This window comes from Danio aesculapii, chromosome 15 (genome assembly GCF_903798145.1).
Source record: "Danio aesculapii chromosome 15, fDanAes4.1, whole genome shotgun sequence".
Classification (NCBI taxonomy): domain Eukaryota; kingdom Metazoa; phylum Chordata; class Actinopteri; order Cypriniformes; family Danionidae; genus Danio; species Danio aesculapii.
Genome location: NC_079449.1, coordinates 11,902,463 through 11,916,223, shown reverse-complemented (window position 1 = coordinate 11,916,223; position 13,761 = coordinate 11,902,463). Strand labels below are relative to the sequence as shown.

Here is a 13,761-nt window from a genome sequence, read left to right as displayed (position 1 = left end):
ATGTATATGTGATGCACGCACACATAGAAACAAAACTATACAAAACTATTTTGTTACATAGATAGTTAAATTTATATATAATTTGTATCATATACATATATATTTTATATCTAAATATAAAAAACTCAAATATATACATGCCTGTGTGTATTATATATATATATATATACTCACCATCCAATTTATTAGGTACACCTGTCCAACTACTCGTTAACACAAATTTCTAACCAACCAATCACATGGCAGCAACTTAATGCATTTAGGCATGTAGACATGGTCAAGATAATCTGCTGCAGTTCAAACTGCACCATGTCATAAAGCACAAATCATCTCAAACTTGTTTCTTGACATCTCAGTCATGTTTCTTGAACATGACAATGAGTTCACTGTACTCAAATGGCCTCCACAGTCACCAGAACTCAATCCAATAGAGCACCCTTGAGATGTGGTGGAACGGGAGATTCGCATCATGGATGTGCAGCCGACAAATCTGCAGCAACAGTGTGATGCTATCATGTCAATATGGACCAGAATCACTGAGGAATTTTTCCAGTCCCCTGTTAAATCTATGCCAAGGTTTAAGGCAGTTCTGAAGGCAAAAGGGTCCAACCCAGTACTAGTAAGGTAGTACCTAATAAAGTGGCTGGTGAGTGTGTAATACATATATGCAGTAAACACACTTAAATTTAAAAAATAAATATTTATTTTGGCTGAGATTATTCGAGATAAATTTTTGCCCAGCACAAATATAAATATAACTTTTTTGGTTTTGTATTTTATGAATGCTTTGTTCATATACACAATGTTCAAAAGCATTATGTAAACAAACTTTTATTTTGGATGCGATTATTCTTTTGACAGCACTAAAACATATTCAGTAAAATACTTACCACAGTCTTTCTCATCACTGTTATCGCCGCAGTCGTTCGCTCTGTCACACACAAAGAACTGAGGCCTACAGAGGCCATTGCTGCAAGTGAACTGATCGTCACCACACTCTGAAGAAACACAAAACACAATTAAACAGCATGTTGATGCAAAACAGTAGTGCTTTTAGACAGTAATACAATAATGCTCCTCAAACGCATATCGTAATACTGAAACAGCAGCAATTAGAATGCAGAATTCATTTTTAAAGGCCACCTATGATGAAAATCATCTTTTGGAAGCTGTTTGGACAGAGCTGTCTGTAGGTATAGTGTCCACAGTTGTATTGGTGTGATATAAAGACAATAAGTCTCTTTTTTTTAATTTCCTGACGTTAAAATTATATCCAAATCCCTCCCATTTTGAGGCCCACTGCAACATGATGTAGGAGTGCCGTTTCCCCACCTAGCGAAATTGGTTGACAGTCGCATATTAGCATGTCTCAGTAGTAATGCATATAATCATATCAACAAGACAGGATGTGCGCAAAGCAACTGGGATTAAAAGATCTGTTCAGCTCTCTGTGATCATCAATCATCATCAAATGTGATCAAGAATGAGTTTTACAAAAATGAATGAGTTTACAATTTCACCAATACAGTACATCCAGTACATCTATACATAAAGGGAAAAAAAAAAATCAACAAAAACTCATTAAAATCTAATTATTATTCATTTTGACTGATGAAATCCCTCTCGTGTTTTGATTACAAGTTTGCAAATTCATCTTTCTGTCATTCCAAATCAATATCCTGTTTGATGGGGCTAATCAAAATTCCGATTTATAAATTGAATGGTTTAAATTAGACTGAGCAAAAATTCTGCCAGGGACTAGACTTACTGCAGTTTTTCTCATCGCTCATGTCTAGGCAGTCGTTCCAGCCGTCGCAGTGCTGCTCTTTTTTGATACAGAAGCCTGAACTGCAAGCAAACTGACCAGGGCAAGCTGGAGATAATATCCGTGAGGGTGAAAACAGGACAACAGCAAGGATTCCATGCAAAATCCCAAAATGTAATTGTTAAAAATAACCATAGATAAGTATAATACTTCTGATTTATATTGCAGCAAATTTCAGATTATTAAAAAAGTGACATATTCATTAAAACATGGTAGATGGTAATGCTGAAATACTTACGATTTACAGGGTCAAATGCAGTGTAAGTGAGTTTGAATCCCTTGTCAGTGTAGGATTCATCCGAATGAAACTTTACTTCCATGACATTAGATTTGCTAGAGAGCACAAGTCTACTTTTTTCTCCACAATACCTTCAAAATGGAAGAAAGAAAGAATGGTTGGTGCAACAATGGTTAAAGTAATCCCACAGCAAAAAATTATAAGAGAAATTCAACAAGGAATAGAACTGCAAGCAGCAATTAAGGGAACAAGCACAATGAGTAGTGTTTAATTTTAAAAGGGCATCTGCTGTATAAAACATATGCTGGAAAAGTTGGTGTTTCATTCTGTTGTGGCGACCCCTGATAAATTAGAGACTAAGCCGAAAGAAAATGAATGAATTTGATACTGTCCAGAAACTTTGTAAGGATCTTCAGGACATGATGCTGAAACACAAGTTTTTAATGGTATGGTGTACAAATAATACACTAATAACATACTGGTTTTATTTATGGCATTTATCACCAAATTAAATTGCACACAATGTGGTATCATTTGATTTTCTCTGAATCTAAAGAGACAAATTGTTGTGAATTTTGGATTTTGGCACACATACTGAAGGCATTTTTTTTTTCAGTTCTTTAAACCACCAGGTAATGTTGTGCCAAAAATGTGCAGGTACCCAGGTCATAGTTTTCAACACACACATCAATTTTGGTCAGAATACACAAAAGCACTGTAGAGATGCAGTCTCACAACCACTTTGTGAGGAAAAATGCATGTTATTCAAGAACATTTTAAATGATCAACTTCAATTCTATTACATTTTTCTCACATTTCCAACAACTTGAGAACATTGGTTGTTGTTCAAAAAAATGTGTTGTTCAAATCTTTTTAATCAAATAGTCTTAGGTAAAAGAAACAGAAGCTCAAGTTTTTATGATTCAAACATTATTAACAAAACTATCAAAATTTAGACATGATAGCACTAGAGGCCCTTTCATATACCCGGCACAATAAGGCTCAAGACACGTTTGGCGCGATTTGTTGTTATTTTCAAACCAGCACAACCCTAATTTCCATGTTTTGTGTCATGCTGTTTAAATAGCAAATCCATTGTGCCACTTTGTGGACTCATGGGTGTGCTGGTTTAAAATAGAGATGTATTAAGGCGCATTGTTGACGCGTTCCTTTTTTGAGGAACTCAAATAGACCCATTGACTGGTCTGAAATCCAGCACAGAGTGCATTAGTTATGCGCCTATGCTGGAAATTAGAACTGAATTTAGAAATAGTTTTGAAACAAATCTTTGCACTTAAACAAAATGAAATATGTAGGATTATGGATGTCTTCAGTGGAGTGCATAGAACACCGTTTCCTTATGCACAAAATAAGTAAAGAGTAAAGTAAAGAGAAAGTAAAGAGACCGAATGGAGGAAACTTGTTCTTTATCCTCATGCTGCAGATGGTCTGTTTAACTGTTTTATTGCTAGTGAAGGGTTCAGTTCAGTCATGGTGTGATGCAACTGACTCTTAAAGGGAATTGGAGATGAGACTCTGATTGGTTTAATGCATGTTATGTTCAAAACACCCCCATAACTCATTAAGAGAATAAGCACAACCCGGTTAGACCATTCCGGGGCGTAAATTGTTTTTTTCGTCCTTAAAGTATCAAAAGTGGATTCGGACACGCTCTTAATGCTTTTGTGCCATGCGCTGTAGACTTAGATTGTTAAAATAGAGCCCTCTTAATTTGCTGTGGTTAATGTTTAGACTATCTTTCATATCTGTACCAAATTTCACAACTTTTATGCAAGTGGTTCTATGAGCTGCCACAGACTTCAAGAGCCAAAGCAGAAGAATAGTTGGTTTTTGGAAGTTTAAAGATTGTCAGAAAAGACAGGAACTTCTGGCTGGAGCACTGGGGCAGGACTTACTTTTGATCAAGCACCTCTATGTAGTCTTTGTTACAGTTGTTAGGGTCCACCCCCGGCTCTTTCAAACGGAACATATTGAACTCAATCTTTATGTATTTGCCATCAGGAACCTGCAGAATACATAAGATGATCTTTAAGATTCCTTTACAAAAAATTGACCAACCTAATGAGAATTTCAAAACACCTTGATTTCAAGAGGAGCAACTTTCTGAAGACATGCAAAAAATATGAGAAATTGCAACTTACAAATATCCAGAACTTCCATTTGTTAGGTTACAAAATTTGCTTTCAGACAGAAATTTATTTAAAATACACATGCCACTCTTCAAATTTTTGAGTTGGTATGATTTTAAAAGAATGTTTTTTGGGGCATTTTATTCAGAAAGATTGGGAAAAAGGTTTGGGGTGAGTTATTACAACCTAACACCTCCTTCTCACCATTTTGTTTGTTGTCAAAACTGACAGTTGGAGCGGTGTGGTTAAATATTTTAGCCACTCCTCATACCCAATATATACGTAATCTGACCATTTTTTTTTAATGAAATGCAAAGATAAATTATTTACCACAAAATTAGCAATGTAGGTAATTAATGCTTCTGAGGAAGAGCTGGAAGAGCCCTTACCCTACCCTCCTTCTCACACTTGTTGGATAAGAACTGTTCTTTATTTTATGAAATTAGAGAAAAATAGGTACTCTCTTCACCAACCTAGCACTATTTTCATTAAATTGGGGGAACTCCTTTGCAAACATGTCCAAACTCTTTAGCTTGACCCTGCTGCTTCTGATTGAGTCCCCACCCCCTACTCACAGATTGATACTGGATACTAGTTCTGATCAGCACATTGTAGACCTGTATTTTCTGTCTGTAAGATTGAACTAGTGTTTTTGTTGTTGTTGTTTTGGTAACACTTTATTTTGATGGTCCATTTGAGAATTAGTATAAAAGCTGCTGATGCTGCTCCTTCAACAGACATTTAACTGACTATAAGAAACTTATGTCAACTTACATTTACCCTAACCCCAACCTAACAGTCTACTTATAATCTAATGAGAATTAGTTGGCATGTAGATACAATGTAACTTAAATTCAACAAACGGACCATCAAAATGAAGTGTAACCATTTTTTTACATTATTTTTTCGTTTTGTTCAAAATACTCTTCAGTGTATTTGCTTATTGTTACATGTTTATGTTGTCTTTTTTGTATATTTTTGTAATGTGTTTTACAATATATAAATAAAACATAAAAGAAATTAGCAATGTGAGCTAACAAAATCATATGGTTAGTTTTGATTTCATGGAGACTTTTTTGAAAAGGTTTAGTCATCAAATTCAGTGTTGTTTTCATTTAGGTGCCTGTTTTTTATAATTAAAAATAAATCTAATAATTCAAACTTTTATTAATTCAAAAATACAGATATTCATACAATTTGCATTATATTTATCATTTAATGTAATAGAAATGTATTTAAAAAATGGAAAATGCCTCAGTTTGTCACAGTTTTCACTATTAACTATATTGCCCGTCTATTATTAAGATATTAACTGTTTTAGTATTTACAAATTCTGATCTTATTCTGCATCCCTAATCCTACCCAATAATCCAACTATTACCTTCCTAAGAATTAATAAATTGCTAAATTGTAGATTATTAAGATAATAGCTTTAGTTAATGAATAATAATGCAAATTGTACATGAAGTATTACCAAAAAATGTAATATAAATATAAAAAACAGTTGAGTTCATTCAGTTTTTCGCTCTTAAAGACTTTAAGGTCACTGTAACGAGGTATTACTTCACTACAATGTCTTTATCACATCACAAATAAAAAGTACTTTTTGGCATTTACAAGTCATATACTTTTGAAGCACTAAAATGTTTTATGTTACACAAAAAGATCTAAGAACATGATAAATGAAGAAATATTAACCCAAATGTTTCCTAAATAGTCAATGAACTCTTTCTGTTGGTAGGTGACAATCATAGGCGGAGCGTGTGTAAGGCTGGGGAAGGCTTAGCCTCCCCCTGGCCAGAGACCACGGAGACAGCAGCAAAGAAAAAAAACTGCATTAAAAACATGTAATGGGTGTAAGGCGGAATATGAATGTAATTTAATGTTAATGATTTAAAATTCAAAGTCCCCCTGCGAAATAAAAATGGAACTGTCCAACTCCGCACTTTGCACTGATGAGCGCTGTTTTTGACTGGAGTTGGCAGCAGCTCTGAAAACAAAACAAAGTGCTGGCCAGCGGACTTTTCTGATTTTCTGGTCAAAGACTTAAGAAATAAAAGGACAAATGAGTATTACGAGAGGGGTATAATAATATATTATTCTGGTTTAATTAGTTTTCAGTATTAAATGTAATGCCTTATTTTGGTTGTTTCATTGTAACATAGTATTCTAGCTTAGTTTAGTAATCTTGCATTTTAATTCTGCTGTGTTTTCTACAGAGGTAATGGGAAGTCAAGATTTTTAATTTTGTTTTAATTTGTATTTTGAATAATATGGATCTAATTTAAACAAATAATTACTCACATTAGCTAATGGCTACTGGATCCCCTTTACTCTGCAATGGTTGCCTCTAGTTTAATTGCCAATAAGTGAACTACAGCCCGTGATAACGCAAATAAACACCTAGTTTATGTTGTCATATTTTCATTGTCTTTTTTGTTGTGTCTAGCTTAATAAAGAAGAATAAATTCAGTCTCCTAATCACAGTTTAAAATTGCTTAGTTTTATACATTTTTTGCTGAATTACAAGTTCAGTTTTCCATTGGCCTCGTGGCAAAGTAAATGATTTCGGATTCTTGAAACATTTTTGCAATTTATTTATTTTTGCAAAAGGGTTGGATACTCTAATGTCACTTGTTAAATAAATTACTACATTACCCGAGATCATAAATATAAGAAACTAGCTATTATACACTTAATTTAAGAGTAGGCACTGAGGTCCACCCTATTAAGGTCCACTCATTTTCTGGCCCTTGGCTGCATATCGAAAGTGACTATAATAATTGAATTAATTTAATAAAATAATTTAATGTGTGTGTTGAATATAAGATGTTTGTTGATAGGCGGTGCTTTTGTTGAAACCTCTTCTTGGTCGGTCGCAAATCTTTTTAAATGCATTAAAGGGCAGCGCATATCTTAGCCTTACCCTGGAGTTTGTTCACCCTCCGCCTATGGTGACAATTAAACGGTAATTTGAGGCTTACTTTAATATTCCAGCTGCAATCCACCGAGGGAGGATAGAAACTTGGAAAATAAGGAGAGGTGAAGTTTCCTGTACTATCAGTCAGACTTTTCCCACAGCTCCCAGCTAGAAATAAATATGAGGGAGAAAATAAGAAGAAGAAGAAGAACAACAACAGACATTATTAAACTGACATGAAACATTTTATAGTCCTTTAAACATTCAGGTTTCAAGATTTAAGTCAAGGACTTAATTAAACATGCATGATGACTTTATAAAAAGCTGATCACTGGTTTCACCTGCAGTAATGGGAATCGCAGTGTAAGTTGCTTTGAATCCTGGTTTCCGGACCTCATCTGTAATCAGGTTGACAAGCATAAGGTTACCAGAAGATACCACCTCAAGAGGATTTGTAGGAGGACGAAGACCACACTGTCTGTAATGGAAAGAAGCAACAGCATTAAATGGCACCCTTTGCTTTTTATACCTCCTTTAGTGTGCAAAGTTTAGGTTTTTTATAATTTATAAATCCCTGAGTCTACTCTAAAAGGAGTTTCAGAACTGCTTTGAATGCTTCGACTGGAGACCTGGGTTTTCTAAAAGTTTGTTTTCACCATCTAAATATGGTGTGCATTTGACAGTCAGTGCATAAGAGAACTTAGTTAAATACTTATGTAACCCAGCTTGTGCACACTTCAGGAAACTGTTTACAGTTCCAATTCAGGAAACTATATGTCAGAGATTACTCTGACAAGGCTTAAAAATACATGCAAATGTTTTGTTGTCGTCGCTCTTTGGTGCTCCGGTTTCCCCCAAAAGTCCAAAGACATGTGGTACAGATGAATTGGGTATGCTAAAATTGACCGTAGTTTTTGAGTGTATGTAAATGAGTGTGTATGGATGTTTCCCAGTGATGGGTTGTGGCTGGAGGGGCATCCGCTGCGCAAGACATATGCTGGATAAGTTGGCGGTTCATTCCGCTGTGGCAACCCCAGCTTAATAAAAGAACTAAGCCAAAAAGAAAATGAATGAATGAATAAATGAAAAGTACACTGTAAAAAATAATCTTGCCGTCTTTTTGCAGTTGAATCAAATTAACTTGTCATCTCAAAGTTCGTCAATCAAATTGACTGAAAATATGAAGTTAAACTTGTATAACTTACAACAAATTAGTTGAAACCTGAAGTTATTAAAAGGTAAAGCAACATGCAAATATTTGTTGTGACTTTTTGTCATTACATTTTTATAGTGAAGAGCTGGGAGACTTTTTTTTGTGTGTAGCTGTGTAGCGTATTATGTATTCCTTTAATTGTGGGGACCAAATGTCCCCACAAGTATAGCAATACTAGTATATTTTGAAAATGTTAAAGTTACTAAAATTACTGAAAAATAGACAGTCTGTTTAGTATGAAGAAAAACAACAACAAAAACATCAATGGAAAGTCACAATAAAGACAATTTAAGTCTCCATAAAGCTGCACAAGTATGTGTTTGTGTGTGGTTTTTTTTACAGGTGCAGTATACATTTACATAGTGTTTTAGAAAAGTTTGTTGTGCTCAGTTCTAACATTTATAGAAAGCAATACATTACTTTCATATTTAATGGCAGAAAGAAACAACTTATAATTACAAATTGACAAAGTCCCCATAAAGAAATCCAGTACACACACGCACGCACGCACACACACACACAGTGCATTCGGAAAGTATTCATAGAGCTTCACTTTTTCCACATATTTTTATAAATAAAATAAAGCCTTATTCCAAAATGGATTCAATTAATTTATTTCCTCAACATTTTACACACAATACCCCATAATGACAATGTGAATTTTTTTTTAAATTGTTGCAAATTTATTAAAAATAAAAAACCTGAAAAATTACATGTGCATAAGTATTCACAGCCCTTGTCGTGAAGCTCTAAATTGAGCTCAGGTACATTCTGTTTCCACTGATAATTCTTGAAATGTTCCAGCAGCTTAATTGGAGTTCACCTGTGGTAAATTCAGTTGATTGGACATGATTTGAAAAGGCATACACCTGTCTATATAAGGTCCCAGGGTTGATAGTGCATGTCAAAGCACAAACCAAGCATGAAGACAAAGCAATTGTCTGTAGACCTCCGAGACAGGATTGTTTTGAAGCACAAGGCTAGGGAAGGTTCCAGAAACATTTCTGCTGCTCTGAAAGTTTCAATGAGCACAGTGGCCTTCATCATCCATAAGTGGAAGATGTTTGAAACCACCAGGACTCCCCCTAGAGCTGGTCGGCCATCTAAGCTGAGTGATCGGGGGAGAAGGGCCTTAGTCAGGGAGGTGATCAATAACCCGATGGTCACTCTGTTTGAGCTCCAGCGTTCTTCTGTGGAGAGAGGAGAACCTTACAGAAGGACAACCATCTGTGCAGCAATCCACCGATCAGGCCTGTATGGTAGAGTGGCCAGACGTAAGCCACTCCCCTCCTGGAATTTGCCAAAAGGCATTTGAAGGACTCTCAGACCATAAGAAACAAAATTCTCTGGTCTGATGAGACTAAAATTTAACACTTTAGAGTGAATGCCAGGCGTTACGTTTGGAAAAAAAACAGGCACCGCTCATCACCAGGCTAATACCATCCCTACAGTGAAGCATGGTGGTGGCAGCATCATGCTGTGGGGATGTTTTTCAGCAACAGGAACTGGAAGACTAGTCAAGATAGAGGAAAAGATGAATGCAGCAATGTACAGAGACATGCTGAATACAAAACCTGCTTCAGAGTGCTCTTGACGGTTCATCCTCCAGCAGGACAATGACCCAAAGCACACCGGCAAAATATCAATGGAGTCACAACTTAGTGAGTGGTCCAGCCAGAGCTCAGAGCTAAATCCTATTGAACATCTCTGGAGAGATCTGAAAACGGCTGTACCCCGTCGCTTCCCATCCAACCTGATAGAGCTTGAGAGGTACTGCAAAGAGGAATGGGCAAAAATTCCCAAAGACAGGTGTGCCAAGATTGTGTCATTATATTCAAACAGACTTTAGGATGTAATTGCTGCCAAAGGTGCATCAATAAAGTAACTGCATTGAAATTTGCAACAATTTCAAAAAATCTTTTTTTTTTTCACATTATAATTATGGTGTATTGTGTGTAGAATTTTGAGGAAATAAATTAAATCCATTTTGGAATAAGGCTGTAACATGAAAAATGTTAAAAAAGTGAAGCGCTATGAATACTTTGAAATAAAAATAATGTACTTATGTTTATAATGTCAGCAAATTAGCAAACAATGTCTGAATTCTCATTTTTTAACTATTCCTTTAACTCTGAATATTTCTCTGAACAATACTGGACGTTGTTATGATATATGTATAGAAAGAATTGTAAATAATACTTGGACTATGTCATGTAATGCAGAACATTTCCTAAAAATTCTCCTTTTCTGGTCTACACAAAAAAGTGCAAACGGCAGTGAAACAACATCAGGATTAGCGATGTCTTATTTATTTAATTCTTTTTTTTTAACTATGTATTTAACTTGGAATATTCTTCTAAACAATATTGGCTGCTGTTCTGATCTCTCACTCACTTTGTGATGGCACGAGTGCTGTCAGGACTTAGAGAGTCATAAATGGCCACAAAGTCATTGAAACAGTCATCCTCGATGTGGAAGCTCTTGAACTTGATGATGATGGCGGAGCCTTTATTGGCGCGGATCTGCCACTGGCATCGGGAGTAAGCTGGGTATGACTTAGGGTTTCCTGGAGATGAAAACTCTTTGGCGGTGGAGTCGGCAGTGAGAGTAAAAAAGCAGGTTTCTGACAACAGAAAGAGGAAAATTAGAAATATCAGAACTTACCGTGTGTTGTTTAAAAGTTAAACTAGCCAAAGTATTTAATAAATCTGAACTTGTGTATTCACATTTGCCTAGCTGAGCAGCACACAACCGGTTTAAAAAAATGCACAATCTTGATAATAATGTCATTTATTTGCATTTTAACCCTAACATATGGGTCTGTTTTGATCGAGAAAAAAAAAAAAAGTATAAACTCAGTTTTTAGTAATTGAATAGAACTTTGCAAATGCTTTAAGACCCTAAAAATACATATTATTTTATTCATTTTAAGAAATAAATGCATGTTTTTATTAAATTTCCCAATAGCAAAAAAAAAAATAAAAATAAAATTAAAAAAATAAAATAAAAAAAAACATGTAAAATTCAGCTCATACTAGCGCTGGGCGATATGGCAAAAATGCAATCAATTATTTTCCTTATTGACCGATAACGATATATATTTCGATATAAGTTTTTAATGCTTCCAGATTTATAAGAGCACTACAATGATGACTTAAGGCGGATACTGCTGGTGGGAAGGTGAACTGTTGGCGGGAAAGTGAAATGAGTGTGCTAAACAATTCTGGGTGACTCAGCATGACCTATTTACGGACGATAATTTTCAGCGGCCAAAAATTCAGTGAATCTCTAACATCAGCACAAATATAGATTCCTGTTGTTGCATATTTCTGATGTGTGATTGGTACTTAGGATCAAAATCAAGTAAAAATATCCAGAGCTTATCATCAATATCGACATCAATTTTTATCAAAACAAATTATAATAAAAAAAGCATGCACATATATTATTATATATAATTATGTATAATATATTATTATTATTATATTATATATTATTACATTATACTATATTATTATTTTTTATTGTATTATATTATATTATATCATATTGTATTATATTATATTATAATTTTTGTTATATTATTTTTATTATTATTTTATTAAAATATTATTTTATATTGTATTATATTATATTGTATTATATTATATTATATTATATTATATTATATTATATTATATTGTATTGTATTATATTATATTATATTATATTATATTGTATTGTATTGTATTGTATTGTATTGTATTGTATTGTATTGTATTGTATTGTATTGTATTGTATTGTATTGTATTGTATTGTATTGTATTGTATTGTATTATATTATATTATATTATATTATATTATATTGTATTATATTGTATTATATTATATTATATTATATTATTATTATTATATTATTATTATATTATTATATTATATTATAATATATTCTATTCTATTCTATTATTTTATCCTCCTTACACTGGCTGCCTGTTAAGTTTCGTATTGAATTTAAAATATTGCTTCTTACATATAAAGCTTTAAATAATCTAGCTCCTGCTTATCTAACCAATCTTCTGTCTCGCTACAATCCAACTCGCTCTTTAAGATCTCAAAACTCAGGGCTTCTGGTAGTACCTAGAATAGCAAAGTCGAGTAAAGGAGGTCGAGCCTTCTCATTTATAGCTCCTAAACTCTGGAATAGCCTTCCTGATAACGTCCGAGGCTCAGACACACTCTCCCAATTCAAAACTAGATTAAAGACCTATCTGTTCAGTAAAGCATACACTTAGTGCACCACTTAGGGGGCTTCCACACAGGTTATGCATCTTGCTGATATACACTGTGAACATCAGCTACGCTAATTATTTTCTTTATTCTCCATTTCCACCTGGGGATACTCTTCCCGAGGCCCTCAGACTATGCAGAGTCACTGATTCGATCCAGGACCAACGACGAGATGATCCCAAGGTTTCCATATCCTGGACCAGGCCGAATCCTGAACAACTACTGCGATGGTCATGGAAGAGTGGAGAACATGAGACTGTTTCCTATGACGCTCCAGAGACAGACGAGTCTTCGCTGAGGCCAGCTTCCAGCCTCCGCCACTGAGACTGCAGCTCTGCACAAGACGTTTGGCCAGCGGAGAAATTAAAATGGTCGTGCCCAACTGAGCCTGGTTTCTCTCAAGGTTTTTTTTCTTCACTTCCGCCTTTAGTGAAGTTTTTTTTCCCTCTCCTCTGTCGCCACTGGCTTGCATGTTTCGGGATCTGTAGAGCTGCGCATCGTTGGATTTGCTCTTCAGTGTTTGGACTCTCAGTAGTGATTATTAAACCACACTGAACTGAGCTCAACTGAACTGAACTTAAACACTACAAACTGAACTACACTGTTCCTATTTACTGTGACCTTTTATGTGAAGCTGCTTTGACACAATCTACATTGTATAAGCGCTATACAAATAAAGGTGAATTGAATTGAATATTATATATTCATTTCATACATGCATACATTATTTAAAAAGACAAATAGTTAATCATTTTATTGTGGTAAACAGAGCTAACTCTCTCTGCCTTCTTTTCCAGTTATCTAATTTATGTATTTATGCAAAGAGCAATCTGAAGACAGGTCTTGTAATTGCTGTTCAGAAACTACCAAAAGAAAGTGATAAATGGCTTTTGGACAGAATAGAGGTCAGCAGACATGTACATCAAATGGAAAACAAGACTGTCATTTTTTGACATATAGCAGTTCAAGAAAGGAATGGGAAGTCAATTTCTACGATCAAGACAGAAACTGACATGGATCACAGAAACTGAACAATAAGTGTGTAATTTCCACAACCAAACAAAATTAACCACATACTATCATTCATTCATTCATTCATTCATTTTCCTTTGACTTAGTCCCTTATTTATCAGGGGTCGCCACAGCGGT

The 13,761-nt window shown here is 34.7% G+C and overlaps 1 protein-coding gene across 1 annotated transcript in view; it reads right to left on the bottom strand.

Annotated features, from left to right (window-relative positions):
* Positions 1-13,761, bottom strand: part of st14 (ST14 transmembrane serine protease matriptase) — a 38,144-nt gene that overhangs the window by 20,736 nt on the left and 3,647 nt on the right. The window contains exons 2-8 of the mRNA XM_056474095.1: positions 10,741-10,969; positions 7,475-7,611; positions 7,198-7,301; positions 3,980-4,089; positions 2,064-2,194; positions 1,769-1,873; positions 891-998 (exon numbers count right to left, since the gene is read on the bottom strand). Of these exons, the coding sequence (XP_056330070.1) occupies positions 891-998; positions 1,769-1,873; positions 2,064-2,194; positions 3,980-4,089; positions 7,198-7,301; positions 7,475-7,611; positions 10,741-10,969 (924 nt within the window). The remainder of the gene's footprint in view (positions 1-890; positions 999-1,768; positions 1,874-2,063; positions 2,195-3,979; positions 4,090-7,197; positions 7,302-7,474; positions 7,612-10,740; positions 10,970-13,761) is intronic.